The sequence below is a fragment of the Colletotrichum gloeosporioides genome (assembly GCF_011800055.1).
Source record: "Colletotrichum gloeosporioides strain Lc1 chromosome Unknown consensus_17, whole genome shotgun sequence".
Classification (NCBI taxonomy): domain Eukaryota; kingdom Fungi; phylum Ascomycota; class Sordariomycetes; order Glomerellales; family Glomerellaceae; genus Colletotrichum; species Colletotrichum gloeosporioides.
The window spans coordinates 1,825,870-1,839,202 of NW_025544662.1; the positions used below are offsets into that span (position 1 = coordinate 1,825,870).

Sequence of the window (13,333 nt, forward strand, 5' to 3'; positions counted from 1 at the left end):
ATGGACTACCCAATCGTCGACTCCCACATCCACCTCTACCCAGAGACCGAGATTGAGACTCTCGCCTGGGCGACCCCCGAGAACCCGCTCGCCAAGCAGCACTCCGTCTCCGACTACGTCGCCGCGACAGGCAGCCCCCCGAACCTCAAGGGCTTCATCTTCCTCGAGACGGACCGCAAGCACGACCTCGAGGCCGGCGTCAAGGACGCCTCCGGCTGGGAGTTCCCCCTCATGGAGGTCTCCTGGCTCCGTCGCATCGCCGAGGGCAAGCCGCGCGACGGTGAGGGCCACGGCGAGGAGCACAAGGACCTGTGCCTGGGCATCGTCCCCTGGGCCCCGCTGCCCTCCGGCGCCGAGGCCATGCAGAAGTACCTCGACCACGTCAAGGAGGTCGCTGGCGAGCACGTCTGGCCCAAGATCCGCGGCTTCCGCTACCTGCTGCAGGACAAGCCGCACGGCACCGGCCTCACGGACGACTTCATCGACAGCCTGAAGCTGCTCGGCAGGCTGGGCTACGTCTTCGACCTCGGCGTCGACCAGCACCGCCGCGGGAAGCAGCAGCTCGACGAGGCGCTGGAGATCATCGCCCGTGCTCATGAAGGTGTTCCCGAGGAGGAGAAGGTCACATTCATCATCAGTCAGTCACCCCTTCTCTAGTAACTCTCAACTCCCGCTAACCGATACCTGCTCGTAACAGACCACCTCTGCAAACCCGACCTCGGCGTCATCAACACGACAGACCCCTCCTTCATCTACTGGCGCACATCCATCTTCGCCCTCTCCGCGTGCTCAAAGACCTACATCAAGCTCTCGGGCGGCTTCTCCGAGATGCCCGACTCCCTCAAGAAGCAGGACCCCAACGCCCTCTTTGAGGCCCTCTTCCCCTGGCTCGGCGTCGTCCTCGCCACATTCGGTCCCCGCCGCACCATGTTCGGCAGCGACTGGCCCGTCTGCACCGTCGGCGTCGACGAGGCCTGGCGCAAGTGGAAGCTGCTTGTCGAGCGCATGTGCTACATGGCCACCATGGACCCCGAGGACCAGGCCGAGTTGTTCGGAGGAACTGCCCTGAGGGCCTACGGCTTGACTGGGTTTTCACTTGTTTTCTAAAGGATTTCTGATGAAGTAGTAAGACTCACAGTGGGCACTTATGTTTTAGAAGAGGTGGAAAGGCTTTACGATTTCAACATGGGCGCTGGAATGATTTCGATGAGACAGCAGCTTTGCACACAGATACCAAAATCCATATGATACCTTGTTTAGAGACCGCCCATTTTCCTGTGTACTTATTGCTCCTATCGAAGAAAATGGTACAGGTAACAATACTACGGCGACGACGATAGTACACGATGACAGTAGATGACGGCAGCAGACGACGATGGCAGACGACGACAGTAGACGACGATAGTAGAAGACGACGATAACGACAACGACAGCAACGACAGCAGTAATAGTAATAACTACGATAATAACCGCGACGAAGGTAAGGTAGACAGCATAGCCACTGGGAAAGTAGGCGTTATCCTTGTTTATATGGAGATACTGTTACCAGCAGTTACAACAAGCATGATGGTCGTTGCACAGCGAGGAATGACCAGGCAAAAAAATGCTATTGATTGACCGAGAAAAGCCCATGCTACAGCCAGCGATTTTAATCATAAACAGTACAGGAAATCAAAGAGCTGCTGCCCGAACCTGCCACGCCGGCCGAACCTCACGCGCATATCGAAATGAATCTCCAAGCGTGAGAATTGGCTCGATAGCGGATACTCCTTCCTTCTTCCTTCCAACGTACTCATATGCTTCCCATCGCAAACTTTGAATTCCAATAGCAAACGTGCTCATAATTCGATACAAAACATACTCAATCCTTATGGTTCGATGATCTGGGTCTGATCTGCTAGAAATGCGCCGGCAGCCCTTTCAGTCTGGAGTCACACAATCTCCGTCTGCGGCCATGGCGTTCCTGCGAGAAATGTCTGGCGCTTATCATGTCCTCAAACTGGGACAGGATTGTTTCGAATAGCTCTCCTGGCTTGGCGGTTCTTGCACTCGAGAGCATAATTAGGATCGTTTGCCTTCTTCCACTCAATGTATTCCTCATACTTCTGCTGAGCCATGGCATCAGGGATGCGAGGCTTCTGCGGGCGTAGAAATCTGTTGTCGAATTGCCCAGCTTGGTTTTGGTTGAGGGGGCCGTTGTTGGCCATGTTGGAAGGTGCTGTTGCAAGGTTGTTGAACGTCTGAGGAAGAAAACCTGGAGGCCCGACGTCAGGCCCGGCAACAAATGATCGGTTGAAGCCAGCCGTAAATCCGCCTGTCTGTGGTCCAAATCCTGCCATGGGTGGAGCAAGACCGGGTCCTTGAGGGTGCGGTCCAAAAACAGGAGCCGGGTGAGGCAGATTGCGAATCGTGGGATTTATGAAGGGATGGAATGAATGACTGGGCGGCGAAGTCTGCATCGGCATAAAGGTGCTGATCGGAGGTATATTATTGTTTAGGTCGACCCCGGAGGCCATGGACGGCACCAGTGGAAGCGCTGAAGGCTGTAGAGCCGGTTTCATAGCAAGAGACTCAACTGAGAAGGGCGAGATTATCTTTTGCTGCGCTGCGCTTCCCAAACCGAACTTCTGAATCGTGTTGAGAATCGCCTCATTCGAGACTTGTTGGCCGCCGCCCTCCCCAAACGGCTTGAATTGGTCGCTCTGACCTACAATCTGTTCGAGAACCGATAGAGGAATGTTCATAGAGGTCTCTGATCCGCGCTTCTCTGCAACAACAGGGTTTTCCTTGGAGGAAAAGGCCGCGAATTCCTTCGCGAGGGGGTTGAGAGACCGCTTGATCGGGCTTCTCATGTCGACACCAGAATCGCCAGAGTCTTGTCTTGGTCGTTCTTGGGGTGAGTCCTTCACCGCAGCTACCGGATGGTACTCTGGTATAGACGAACTTTTAAGCTTCCGCAGCATCTCATTGAAGCGATTCTTTTTGATGGTATCTTCGTCGGAATTTTTGTCTCCAACGGTGGCAACGGCAGGGTCTTGTATGACTGCTGTTTTGTTGACCTTGCACTCCGCCTGTAACTTCTTGAAGTGGTCCTTCCCGCTGAAAATGTTGTCTTGGTCGTACTTGCAAGAGTTGGTCAAATCAACCATAGACAACTTGCGAGGCGTGATCTTAGCGCCTCTCAGCTGTCTCTCAAAGTCGAGAATGCCAACATCGCGAGGTTGGGACCTAAAGCGAGTCGCACTCTTAATGCGGCGGATCTCGGCGTTGTTGAAAATTACACCGTCGCAGTCGGGGCCATCGCAATCGTGGATCACCAAGTCCATGACAAGAGGGGCGGCTCCCTTCTTCTTCTAGTTTAGGGCACTGCCTGCAACTCTCTCGTCGAAGCGTCCGCGGTGAATAGCGAGGCACCTGACTTTTGCACCTGGCTCGTTCTCCCGGGCGAAGATCTCTTGAGGCACGACCGCCGCATTTCCTCCGAAGACGGGGTCTGTTGCGATCAACAGAGGGTCGACGCCGGAAACAGGCTTCCGCAAGTGAGTAGCAGGGTCAGCCATGTTGAAGTCGGTGCCGATGCCAGTAGTCTTCCGGCTCTTGGAGACTCTGATGCACTCAGTGTTGTTTTCATGTGGTTTGAGGGGCTTTCTCCAATTCGAAGAGTTCAATACGGCGGCGTGCTTCTCGGTCAAGGCTCTGTTCTCGTCATTGGTTCTTTGAGGCGAGGGATGCCGGGTGTTGGATGAACCTCTGTCAGGTCGGTTGATAAGCCCTGCGGCATTTCTGATATTCGTGTAAACCATCTTGGCCGCTCGTTTGTCAGAGATGGGGAGTTCAGCGTGTGCCGTGAGCCCACTCTGTTTTGCAGGAGCTTGCAGACTATCGAGACAGCTGATACGACTGTCAATATTTTGGCCACGCAAGCTTTGTGCGAAAGCTATAGACAGGATGAATCAGACGTACCTTGATCGGTGAATCGGTCGGCGCTTCGCGGTTCGACGGGAAGGCACACACTGCAGCGAGTCTTTGCGACGGAAGGATATGATAGGGTCGCGATCTTGAAGCCGCGAGAAAAATTGACCGACTGGAGAATCGTCAAGTGCTGCGGGACCAGGCTCAAGGCCCCAGACGAGCAAATCGGGGCGTTGCAATGGAGGAGATAATTTGGAGGTGAGTTGGTGGAGGTTGAGTTGGCTTTTTCCCTCGTTTTGTTTTCGGGAAGGCTGGGGCAAATCGAGACCCCTCAAATGGTTGCAAAAGAGAAAGAACAGCGGGTTGTTCTTGCCTCAGTGGTGGATGTCTGAGGTTCTGAGATTGTCTGTATCGGTCCTGGGGTTGTGACGATGCTGCTGACGTCCTTCACCAGAGAGGCATCAGCGCGTGAAAGAAGCCTTTGCGAAGTGATCGGGGACAACAAGGAGCCGCTGCTGGAACTGTTTCGTAATCTGTACCGTGAAGGGAAATCCTCGCTGATAAAGAAAGCATGCGCTCTAGGCTTGGGCCCGTAAGTCTATGGATCGTGTCCAAAAATCCAAAAAAGGCTGAGGTGATGTTGAGGTTGAGTGTTGATGTTGACAGGATGTCGCAGTGTCTAAGTACGGTAGGGAGTGGTCAAATCTGATAACTGGTATCGGAGATTTCCCTACGCAAACTGGGATACAGGGAAGGCAGGACGGTCTCAAATCTGCGTGGAAGGAAGGAGTCGGTCTAAGAAATAAATGAGGAAGCAATGCAATGGCATTTGCATCTGTTGGCAAACGGGAAGCATTGCCTGCTATGGGGAAGGAACGAAAACGCACCAAGAGCATCTACGGGCTTTGACTGTGAGCCCACCTTTGCGAGACCGCCTGATTCCTATGTCTGCGCAACTAAAATTGCTGTGTAATGAGTTGCTCGAATTGAAACGATAGCAGAAAAAATGATAAAAACGGAAGCTATGACGACGATGACAACACACGACGATAGCGGACGACGATAGCGGACGACGACGACGACATCAACAGTACTAGTTTTATAGAATATGAATACAAAGAAATTCAGAGCAAGATTAGTTCTTCTAGCACGGGAAAAATAGACACTCTCCAGTATGCAGACTTAAAAGTCACCGATCAGTCTGCCCTTAGAAACACATGATAAAGCATCAGATAGATTCGAGAAGAGGTACGTCAGTGCTCTTGCGATCAAAGCTCACGAACCCGTGCGAAACATTGAGAGGATATCAATTTGCCACGCTATAAGTATTGAAATATTATGATTCTTTTCATCATCACATCAAGCACCTCCTGGGTCGACATATTGCAATGTCTACGTTGCCCTAGCCACATCACTGCCAATTCTAGACAGATTGATGCTGTTGTCCTTGGAGGTACGCATAGAAATGTTTCTGTAGTCATACATGTCAGCAAATCTGATCTCAAAAGTGGCAAAAACGAATACTTACGGCGTTCCTCGTCTGCATGAAGACGGTACCTGGGCCGGTGAACTTGCAAACCAAGCCCTCGCCAGATGAGATACCAGAGATGATTCCACCGGAAGCAACCCGCTCCATGATGTACTTGACGTTCCATGCTACGAGATGGCCGTTGTCTACAACATACTTCTCACCCTCCATAAGCTAGAAACTGGTCAGTCGTCCGTTTGAATACATGTCTAGCAGCTCACTTACATCCTTGCGGATGATGGCACCAAAACTGGTCAGCCAGAGCAGGCCGGTACCGCTGATCTTGTACACATACAAGCCCTCGCCACTGAATATGGCCTTGCTGAGACCCTGGCGCTTGTAGTCCTTGATAACACCTTGCGTTGACGCGACATAGGCGTCCTGGCCAACCGACCACGTCTCCTTGCCCGTGAGGCGCAGACTGGTGATGTCGCCGAGCATGGGCGGGGCCAAGAGAAGCTCACCGGGCCCGACAAAAGTCGAGCTGGCGAGTTCCGCTCCGGCAACGAGCTTCTTCATGCTGAACTTGATCTGACCCCTTAGCGTGATCGAGTGCGACATGGCCACCATGACGCCAGGCTTCGCCGTCAGCGGGCAGCCTACGGCAAGCTGGACGGTCAGGATGGTGTTGCTGTCTCTGTGGCTGATGCGGTAGCTGCCGCCGTTGAAGGTGCCAACATCGTCGACGGTCGCAGTCGCTCCCAGGAAATGTGTGGCGGCCGGAGCTCCTCCCTGGAGATTGGCGGGGTTGCTGGTGTCGACCGGGGCCTCCTCTACGTATTGCTTCTCTGGAAGAGCCGCTGCATCTGAAGTGCCGTCGAAAGAGGGAGGAGGCGTGGAGAATTGCGAGCCCGCCTCGTGGGACCCTGAATTCCTCTCCGGAAGCTGCGTCTGATGGAACTGCTGCGAGTGCGGAGGGGACGGTTGAGGTGATGGCTGTTGCTGCACTTGCTGCGGCTGTTGTGCTTGCTGCTGCGCAAGACCAGGAGGCGGCGGGTATTGCGGTTGACCCTGGGCGGGCGACGATGTTCCCTGGGGAGGTGGCGGGTAACTTCGACCCTGGCTCGGAGATGCCTGTGGAGGATGGGGGTAGTTCGCGTTATGTGCCGCCGAAGCCTGGGGAGGAGGTGGGTAGTTCTGAGGCGTACTCGACTTGGGAGGGGGGAAGTTCTGGGAGGTTGGCGAGGTTATGGGAGGAGGAGGATAGTTCTGCGACTGCCCCGGCGAGGGCTGCGGCGGCGGAGGGTAGCTTCCACTGTGGCCGCGCTGGGGTTGTGAGGGAGGAGCAGGATACGAGAACTTGGTCTGGTGCGCGGGAGGCGATTGCGGCGGCGGCGGGTAGTTCTGCTGGGCATGGCCTTGAATCTTGTCAGCAAAATGCCTGAGAAAATTGTGCTCGCGACAGTAGAGAGTACATACCTCCTGAAGGGGGAGCTGTGAGGTTGTCAGCGCAAGCTCCATTTGGCGGGGTAAATGAGCGACTCACGAGGATAGTATTGGGCGGACATGGCCACTTTGAGATTCGCGTCTTTTTGGCGACGGTATCAAATGATCGAAATGGCTTCGAATGAGTCGAAAATGAATGTAGATGACCGCAGAGTAAGTTGAGTAGGACTTGGAGGGTGATCTGCCACCAGGTCAGTCGCCGCCAAGCTGGTCGCATCGCATCGCTGCCCCGCACTTACAGGTGATCGCAGCCTGCTTCAAACCGGACGGCAGAGTAGCACAAACAATACAATCAAAGCTCCGCAAGAACAATGGCGAATTCGAATGGATTTCGTCTCCGATCTGACGCGTCCGTATCGCAATGAATAAAGGGGAGGAGAGAGGGGAAAAGATGTCGCGAAAGGCGGGCGCCTCGGGGTTCAGGACCATTAATGAGGGAGCTTCCCACGCGCCAGAGCAATCCCAGCTCCTGCTGCAAGCTCCGCCAGACCCCTGTCCCACGGCCCGGGTTGGCCTCGACATCTGGCCGCATCGCCCCCAGCTTCCCGTTGGTCCTGCATCGATGGTGTACTGGAGCTCTCAACGATTCTAATTCGAGCTGGCTGGGACTTTGGGGGTGTTGTCCAATCGCCGCGGAGGAAGGGCAGCGCCCAGGCGAATGGAGAGCGTCCCTAACTCTTTTTGGCGCCAGGTGAAGAGGGGCGGCGCTTAGAGCTGTCCAACGGCGGCGCTCCCTTTCATTGGCTTGCCGAGTCTCTCCCTGCAATTCACCTTGTCTCCAATTTGTTTGAACACGGTTCATAATTCATCATGAGATGGGCTGGACGTTTAGTCTGGTCTGTTGCGTGCATGTCACCGGATACTCGGGGTCAATTCAGTTGCGTGGGCTGCCAGACAAGCTGGTTGAGGCCTGGACGGGTCAGGTACGTGGCAACGTGGCCCAAGAATGGCCAAGATGTTCTGCAGCTGCAGGTGAGACCGGCAAATGCTCAAAGTCCTTCATACAGGGCACCAAGGCATGCTTGGCTTGTGATTACCCCTAGATGGCGGCGTATTTCGTCGCCGGCCGGCATGTCCGTACCGAACCGGCAGGTATCGGCGTGCAGTGGGGCCGCCCCGACGGCCGATGCTGGCTGGGGGGATTGAGTCACTTCATAGAGTCAAGCATGTCAAATAACGCAACTCCCGAGGCTATTGCTTTCTTTTTTCATTCATTTTCCTAATTCCAAGAGGCCCGCCAAACGCCCAAAGTCATTCGCTTTTGTCTATCCCTTAGATAGCCATCTTCTCGTGCTTGAAAGGCTTCTTGCCCTCTCCCTCACCATACGCCAACGAAACCTGACCGTGTCCCCTGATCTTGTACTTGTAAATCATGAGGCCCTCCAAGCCAACTGGACCACGAGAGTGGATCTTGTTGGTGCTGATACCAACCTCGGTACCGAAGCCGTAACGCATGCCGTCCGCCATGCGAGTGGACGCGTTCCAGTAGGCACCAGCAGTGTCCACAGAGTTCATGAACTTCTCAGCCTCCTGCTCGTCTGAGGTAAGGATGGCCTCGGTGTGCTTTGAACCGTGTGTGTTGATGTGCTGCACGGCCTCGGCCATGGAGAAAACGACCTTCACCGCGACATCGAGGGACAAGAACTCGGTGTCGTAGTCGGCATCCTTGACATCGACCACCTTGGAAGCAGCGTCGCCAGAGAGCTTGGAGAGAAGAACATCCTTGGATTGGCGATCGCAGTGAAGCGTCACGCCCTTGGCAATCAGAGCCTCGGCAACCACGGGGAACGAGGTCTCGAGAGCAGACTCTTGCACGAGCAGGGTCTCCACGCTGTTGCAGGCGGCGGGGTAGCTCGTCTTGGAGTCAACAACGACATCCGCCGCCATCTTGGGGTCCGCCGAACCGGTCAGGAAGATGGAGCACAAGCCATCGGCGTGGCCCAGCACAGGGATCTTGGTGTTCTCCTTGATGTAGCGGACAAGCTCGTTGGAGCCACGGGGGACGACGAGGTCGATGTACTCGTCGAGTGCAAGCAGCTGCGGAATGACGTCGCGAGAGCTGACGAGCTGGACGGCCGAGTTGGGGACCTTGGGCTTCTGGAGGTTCTCGAGGGCGGAGGAGATGACCTGCGAAATGGCCACAAATGACTCGGTAGACTCCTTGCCGCCCTTGAGGATGGCAGCATTGCCAGACTTGATGGCCAGGGAGGCGATGTTGGCGATGACCTCGGGGCGAGCCTCGAAAATGATGAGGAGAACGCCGATGGGACAAGTGACTCTCTCGAGAATGAGTCCATCGTCCAGCTTTGTTCTCAGCGTGACCTTGCCAACTGCTTTTTGTTAGACTCAAATGAGCATAGGAGTGCCGTGTGAAATTTGCGTACCTGGGTCTTCCAGATCTCTCACATCCAAGATACCCTTGAGCATATCCTCAAACTTGCCCTTCTTGCCCAGGTCCAAGCGAGAGACGAGACTCTGGCTCAGGGTTCCATCGGCAGCAGCCTTGCGGGCGAGCTCCAAGTCGCGTGCATTTGCGGCGAGGATGTCGTCCTTGGCCTCGGTGAGTGCGGCGTGGATGGCCGTGAGAGCGTCGTTGCGGGCTTCGGCGGGGAGTGTGGCGAGGATGTGAGAGGCCGACTTGGCGCTCTTTGCGCAATCGACAGGCGAGGCGTTGGTGAGAGACATGATGGATTGGCGGTTGGGAGGGTGAATCTGTGTCAAGATGCTACTTTGTGCAATAATTGTTGCACTTGCACCGACGACAATTTGATATTGTGTGTGAGTCAATTGGTGAAGCTCTCAGCATGTCACTAAACCCCTCCAAAATGAAGGGACGCGCCACTGGACGCTGCAAAAATTTGGAGCCCCGCACTCGGAGCCGGAGCTCAAGCGGGAGGGAAACGGCTACAGGGTGATCAGTCTGTTGAGTTTTGGTGGTTTGAAGTAACTTTGCCAGTGCTAGTAGCCTCTTGTCAATCCAAATAAGCTTATTTGAATGCAAGGAAGATTGAATCTGAACCCAGAACCTCATATGCTTGTATCAACTCTGAAAAGCTACTTATATTCTGTTAATCGTTGTTCGCAAAGTCCAGACACTGACCTGGATGATGACAAGGATCCACAAATCGCAATGGGCCCGCTGCGTGCCTAGGTACCTAAGTACCTGCTGTCTGATGCCCAGCCACTGGGCATCGTGGGAAACGTCGTGACAAACTTTCGCCGGGGTCGTCGTCGGCCTGAATGCGACATTCCATTGTTGTGTTTCCTAGTGACAGGATGCTTGAACCTCTCTCTTTTGAATTCGCCACGGAGCTGGCTCTGTCTCTTTTCTCCGGGAATTCGCCGCTGTCGTCGCAAGATGCAACCATGACGGCGTCTTCTCCGAGTCATGGAAGGCGTTCCCAAAGTGTCCCCCTTTGTCGGAGCTCCTGCGACGCCTGAACTCTTCTTTGGCCCGTCTCATGTTGGCCCTTGTCATCCGTATTCCACCATGTCAAACAAAAAAAAAAGTTTCTACTTTTATCACCTCCCTCGTTTGGAATGGATTTCGACGACACGGCCAAGACATGCAAGGTCTACACACAAGGGCATACACACTCCGTACATACTCCGTTTACTCCGTATGCACCCCGCGGCCAGCCTGCCTACTCCGGTGTTGGAGCTGCCGCTTTGGCTCTCCCCGTCCCGATAAGACACTCCCCTTCGATAAGAGACGAGCGGCGCATCAGTGGGTATTGCTAGACTAGGCTGGCCACCTAGCAACCAACATATCACCCTGCCCCCAAAAAATTGCCGACCGCGGTGCCGTTTTACTAAGCTGGGCGGACATAGTGGGCGGAAACCGAGCATCAAAAGACCAGACGACCTGCTGCCGTGCCGCTTTGCCGTCTTTTCTGAGCTTCTATATCGTCATTCCTTACGCAAGTGCTGGATTCGAACACTCCGCCTCTTACTGACTTACAAACACATGCTCACCTGGCCGTGCTCGCGCTCGCGGTTCGCGTTGCTATTCTTCTGCATCTTGAACGTATGGAGTTTGTACGTACACCGCGCGGCGGCGGCCACCCTGCTGGCCCACTATGGAAGACCACCGAGGCATCTCTCGCGCTCGAAACATCGGCTGCCAGGAGCCGAGCTCGGTGTCGATCCACACTCCACTGCGGAACGGTACAGTTAGCCGATGGGTAGGAGAGATTTCAATGACTGTCTCCTTTGGTGAAAAAAAGGCAGGCTAGCCATCATGGACATGACCAGGCCTCTTGGGGTGGGGGGTGGGAAACCCGTTTTCCCAGTGCAGCACCCGATTAAAAAAGTCGGCCAGGCCCCGGCCATTCTCTTTCGTCATTTCGTTCGCCCTTCTCCATCTTCTAAAGGGTTTTTTCTTGGCTGTTCTGTCGTGGGTCTTGAAAGTTAGCAAGACCCCTTTTGCCCTCTGAGCACCCAACAACTACTTGCTTGGCTGCTGCAATTCCCATCTTGTTTCCCATCCTCAAAACCTCGGCGCCGACTCGGCAAACAAAAAAACCACACAATGACTGCCTCGTCACGAGACCCGGAAAAGGATCCTTTTCCGCCGGAAACAGCTTCTGAGCAGAGGGAGGAGCAGAGCCAGTCAAGCGATAGCGAAGATGAAATCACAGAAATTGGCCGGAATATTGATGACGGATCGCGCGAGTCGCCGGAGCCGGCGCTGGATGCGTACCCATCAGCCGCCGCCGCCCCGGCCACCAGGACTCGGTCCCGGGCCTCCTCCACCCGCTCCCGTGCTCTGTCAATCGTGCCCCGATCAAAACGGAGAGGCCTTTTCGGCCAGCTCGCCATCATCCCGGAGGTAGACCGTCCGTATGACTACACAAACAAGACAAAATGGACAATCACGTTGATCATTGCTCTGGCCGCTGCCGTGTCCCCCATGGGCTCGTCCATCTTTTATCGTAAGCTTGCTCATTCCAAAAGTAACCAATGCCAATGACACAATTTCACTAACACGGTATGACCAAAAAAAGCGGCCTTGGGTCAAATGTCGGAGGAGTTTGGTGTTTCGGCCACAGTCACCAACTTATCGGTGGCATTCTACATGCTCGCCATGGCCATCTTCCCCCTCTGGTGGTCCTCCTTTTCAGAAACCCTCGGCCGCCGCACAATCTACCTAATCTCCTTCGCCCTCTTCGTCGTCTTCTCCGTCCTCAGCGCGATCAGCGTCAACATCGAGATGCTCATCGTGATGCGCCTCCTCGGCGGCGGCGCGAGCGCCTCCGTCCAGGCCGTCGGCGCCGGCACCATCGCCGACATCTGGGAACCCCGCGAGCGCGGCCGCGGCATGTCCATCTTCTACCTCGGGCCCCTGTGCGGCCCGCTCCTCGCCCCCATCATCGGCGGCGCCCTGTCGCAGCGCTTCGGCTGGCAGTCCACCATGTGGGCGCTCGCCATCTACGGCGGCCTCGTGCTCATCATGATCCTGTTCTGCCTGCCCGAGACCCTGGCGAAGCCGAAGCCCGCACTCCCCCCGGCTGCCGCTGCCCAAGGCGAGAAGAACGCTCTCTCACGCACCAAGACGACCGAATCGGTCAAGGTGCACACCAAGAAGGCGGGCGCGCTGCTGAAGAAGTTCTTCCTCGACCCGCTCTCCGTGCTGCTGTACCTGCGCTTCCCGCCGGTGATCATCACGGTGGCCTTCGCGGCCATCACCTTTGGCGCGCTCTTCGTCGTCAACATCTCGGTGCAGTCGACCTTCTCCAAGGAGCCCTACGGCTTCAGCGTGCTCATCATCGGCCTGTTCTACTTCCCCGCGGGCCTGGGCTACTTCATCGCCTCGATCCTCGGCGGCCGCTGGCTCGACCACATCATGGCGAGGGAGGCCAAGAAGGCGGGCCGCTACGACGCCAGCGGCAAGCTCATCATGCTCCCCGAGGACAGGATGCGCGAGAACGCGTGGATCGCCGCGACGGTGTATCCCGCTGCTCTCATCTTCTACGGCTGGGTGGTCCAGAAGGGTCTTTTCTGGTTTGTGCCGTGTATCGGTCTTTTCTTCTTTGGGATCAGCTCGATGCTGGTGTTGTAAGTCTTTGTCCCCTTCGCCTGTCGTTTTAATACTGGCGATGCCTTCTTATCAGTTCAACTTTGGCTAATATCACTTCTTTCCCTAGCGGCGCCGCCACTACCATGCTAACGGAGTTCATGCCCAAGCGCAGCTCGGGAGGGGTGGCGGTCAACAACTTTGTGCGCAACATCTTCTCGTGCATCGGAGCCATCGCTGCGCAGCCCGTAATCAATGCCATCGGGAACGGGTGGCTGTTTACGATCCTGGGCATTTTCACGTGGATTACGGGTTATCTGTGTGTCTGGGTGCTCAGGAAGAAAGCTCCGGAATGGAGGAAAGATATGGACAGGGCGCTGAACAAGTAAATCAGCAGCCGTCCCTAAAAAGAGGGAAGTGTTCATGTCATC

General features: G+C 55.3%; 5 protein-coding genes across 5 annotated transcripts; 2 read left to right on the plus strand and 3 right to left on the minus strand.

Moving 5' to 3' along the window:
• On the plus strand, positions 1–1,107 carry GCG54_00011416 (L-rhamnono-gamma-lactonase; the record flags this gene model as incomplete). Its single annotated transcript, XM_045411321.1, has 2 exons — positions 1–637; positions 698–1,107. 2 exons carry the CDS (start codon positions 1–3, stop codon positions 1,105–1,107), a joined length of 1,047 nt encoding a protein of 348 aa, XP_045268379.1.
• An 887-nt stretch (positions 1,108–1,994) lies between these two features.
• GCG54_00011417 (uncharacterized protein) lies at positions 1,995–3,803 on the minus strand (the record flags this gene model as incomplete). Its single annotated transcript, XM_045411322.1, has 2 exons — positions 1,995–3,353; positions 3,420–3,803. 2 exons carry the CDS (start codon positions 3,801–3,803, stop codon positions 1,995–1,997), a joined length of 1,743 nt encoding a protein of 580 aa, XP_045268380.1.
• A 1,532-nt stretch (positions 3,804–5,335) lies between these two features.
• GCG54_00011418 (uncharacterized protein) lies at positions 5,336–6,948 on the minus strand (the record flags this gene model as incomplete). Its single annotated transcript, XM_045411323.1, has 5 exons — positions 5,336–5,383; positions 5,441–5,614; positions 5,666–6,798; positions 6,860–6,874; positions 6,927–6,948. 5 exons carry the CDS (start codon positions 6,946–6,948, stop codon positions 5,336–5,338), a joined length of 1,392 nt encoding a protein of 463 aa, XP_045268381.1.
• A 1,210-nt stretch (positions 6,949–8,158) lies between these two features.
• On the minus strand, positions 8,159–9,571 carry GCG54_00011419 (putative gamma-glutamyl phosphate reductase; the record flags this gene model as incomplete). Its single annotated transcript, XM_045411324.1, has 2 exons — positions 8,159–9,216; positions 9,271–9,571. 2 exons carry the CDS (start codon positions 9,569–9,571, stop codon positions 8,159–8,161), a joined length of 1,359 nt encoding a protein of 452 aa, XP_045268382.1.
• Positions 9,572–11,417: 1,846 nt separating this feature from the next.
• On the plus strand, positions 11,418–13,291 carry GCG54_00011420 (MFS transporter OpS2; the record flags this gene model as incomplete). The annotated part of the gene is made up of 3 exons (XM_045411325.1): positions 11,418–11,820; positions 11,893–12,943; positions 13,033–13,291. The coding sequence occupies 3 exons, from the start codon at positions 11,418–11,420 to the stop codon at positions 13,289–13,291; spliced, it is 1,713 nt and encodes a 570-aa protein (XP_045268383.1).
• Between the last annotated feature and the right edge of the window lie 42 nt (positions 13,292–13,333).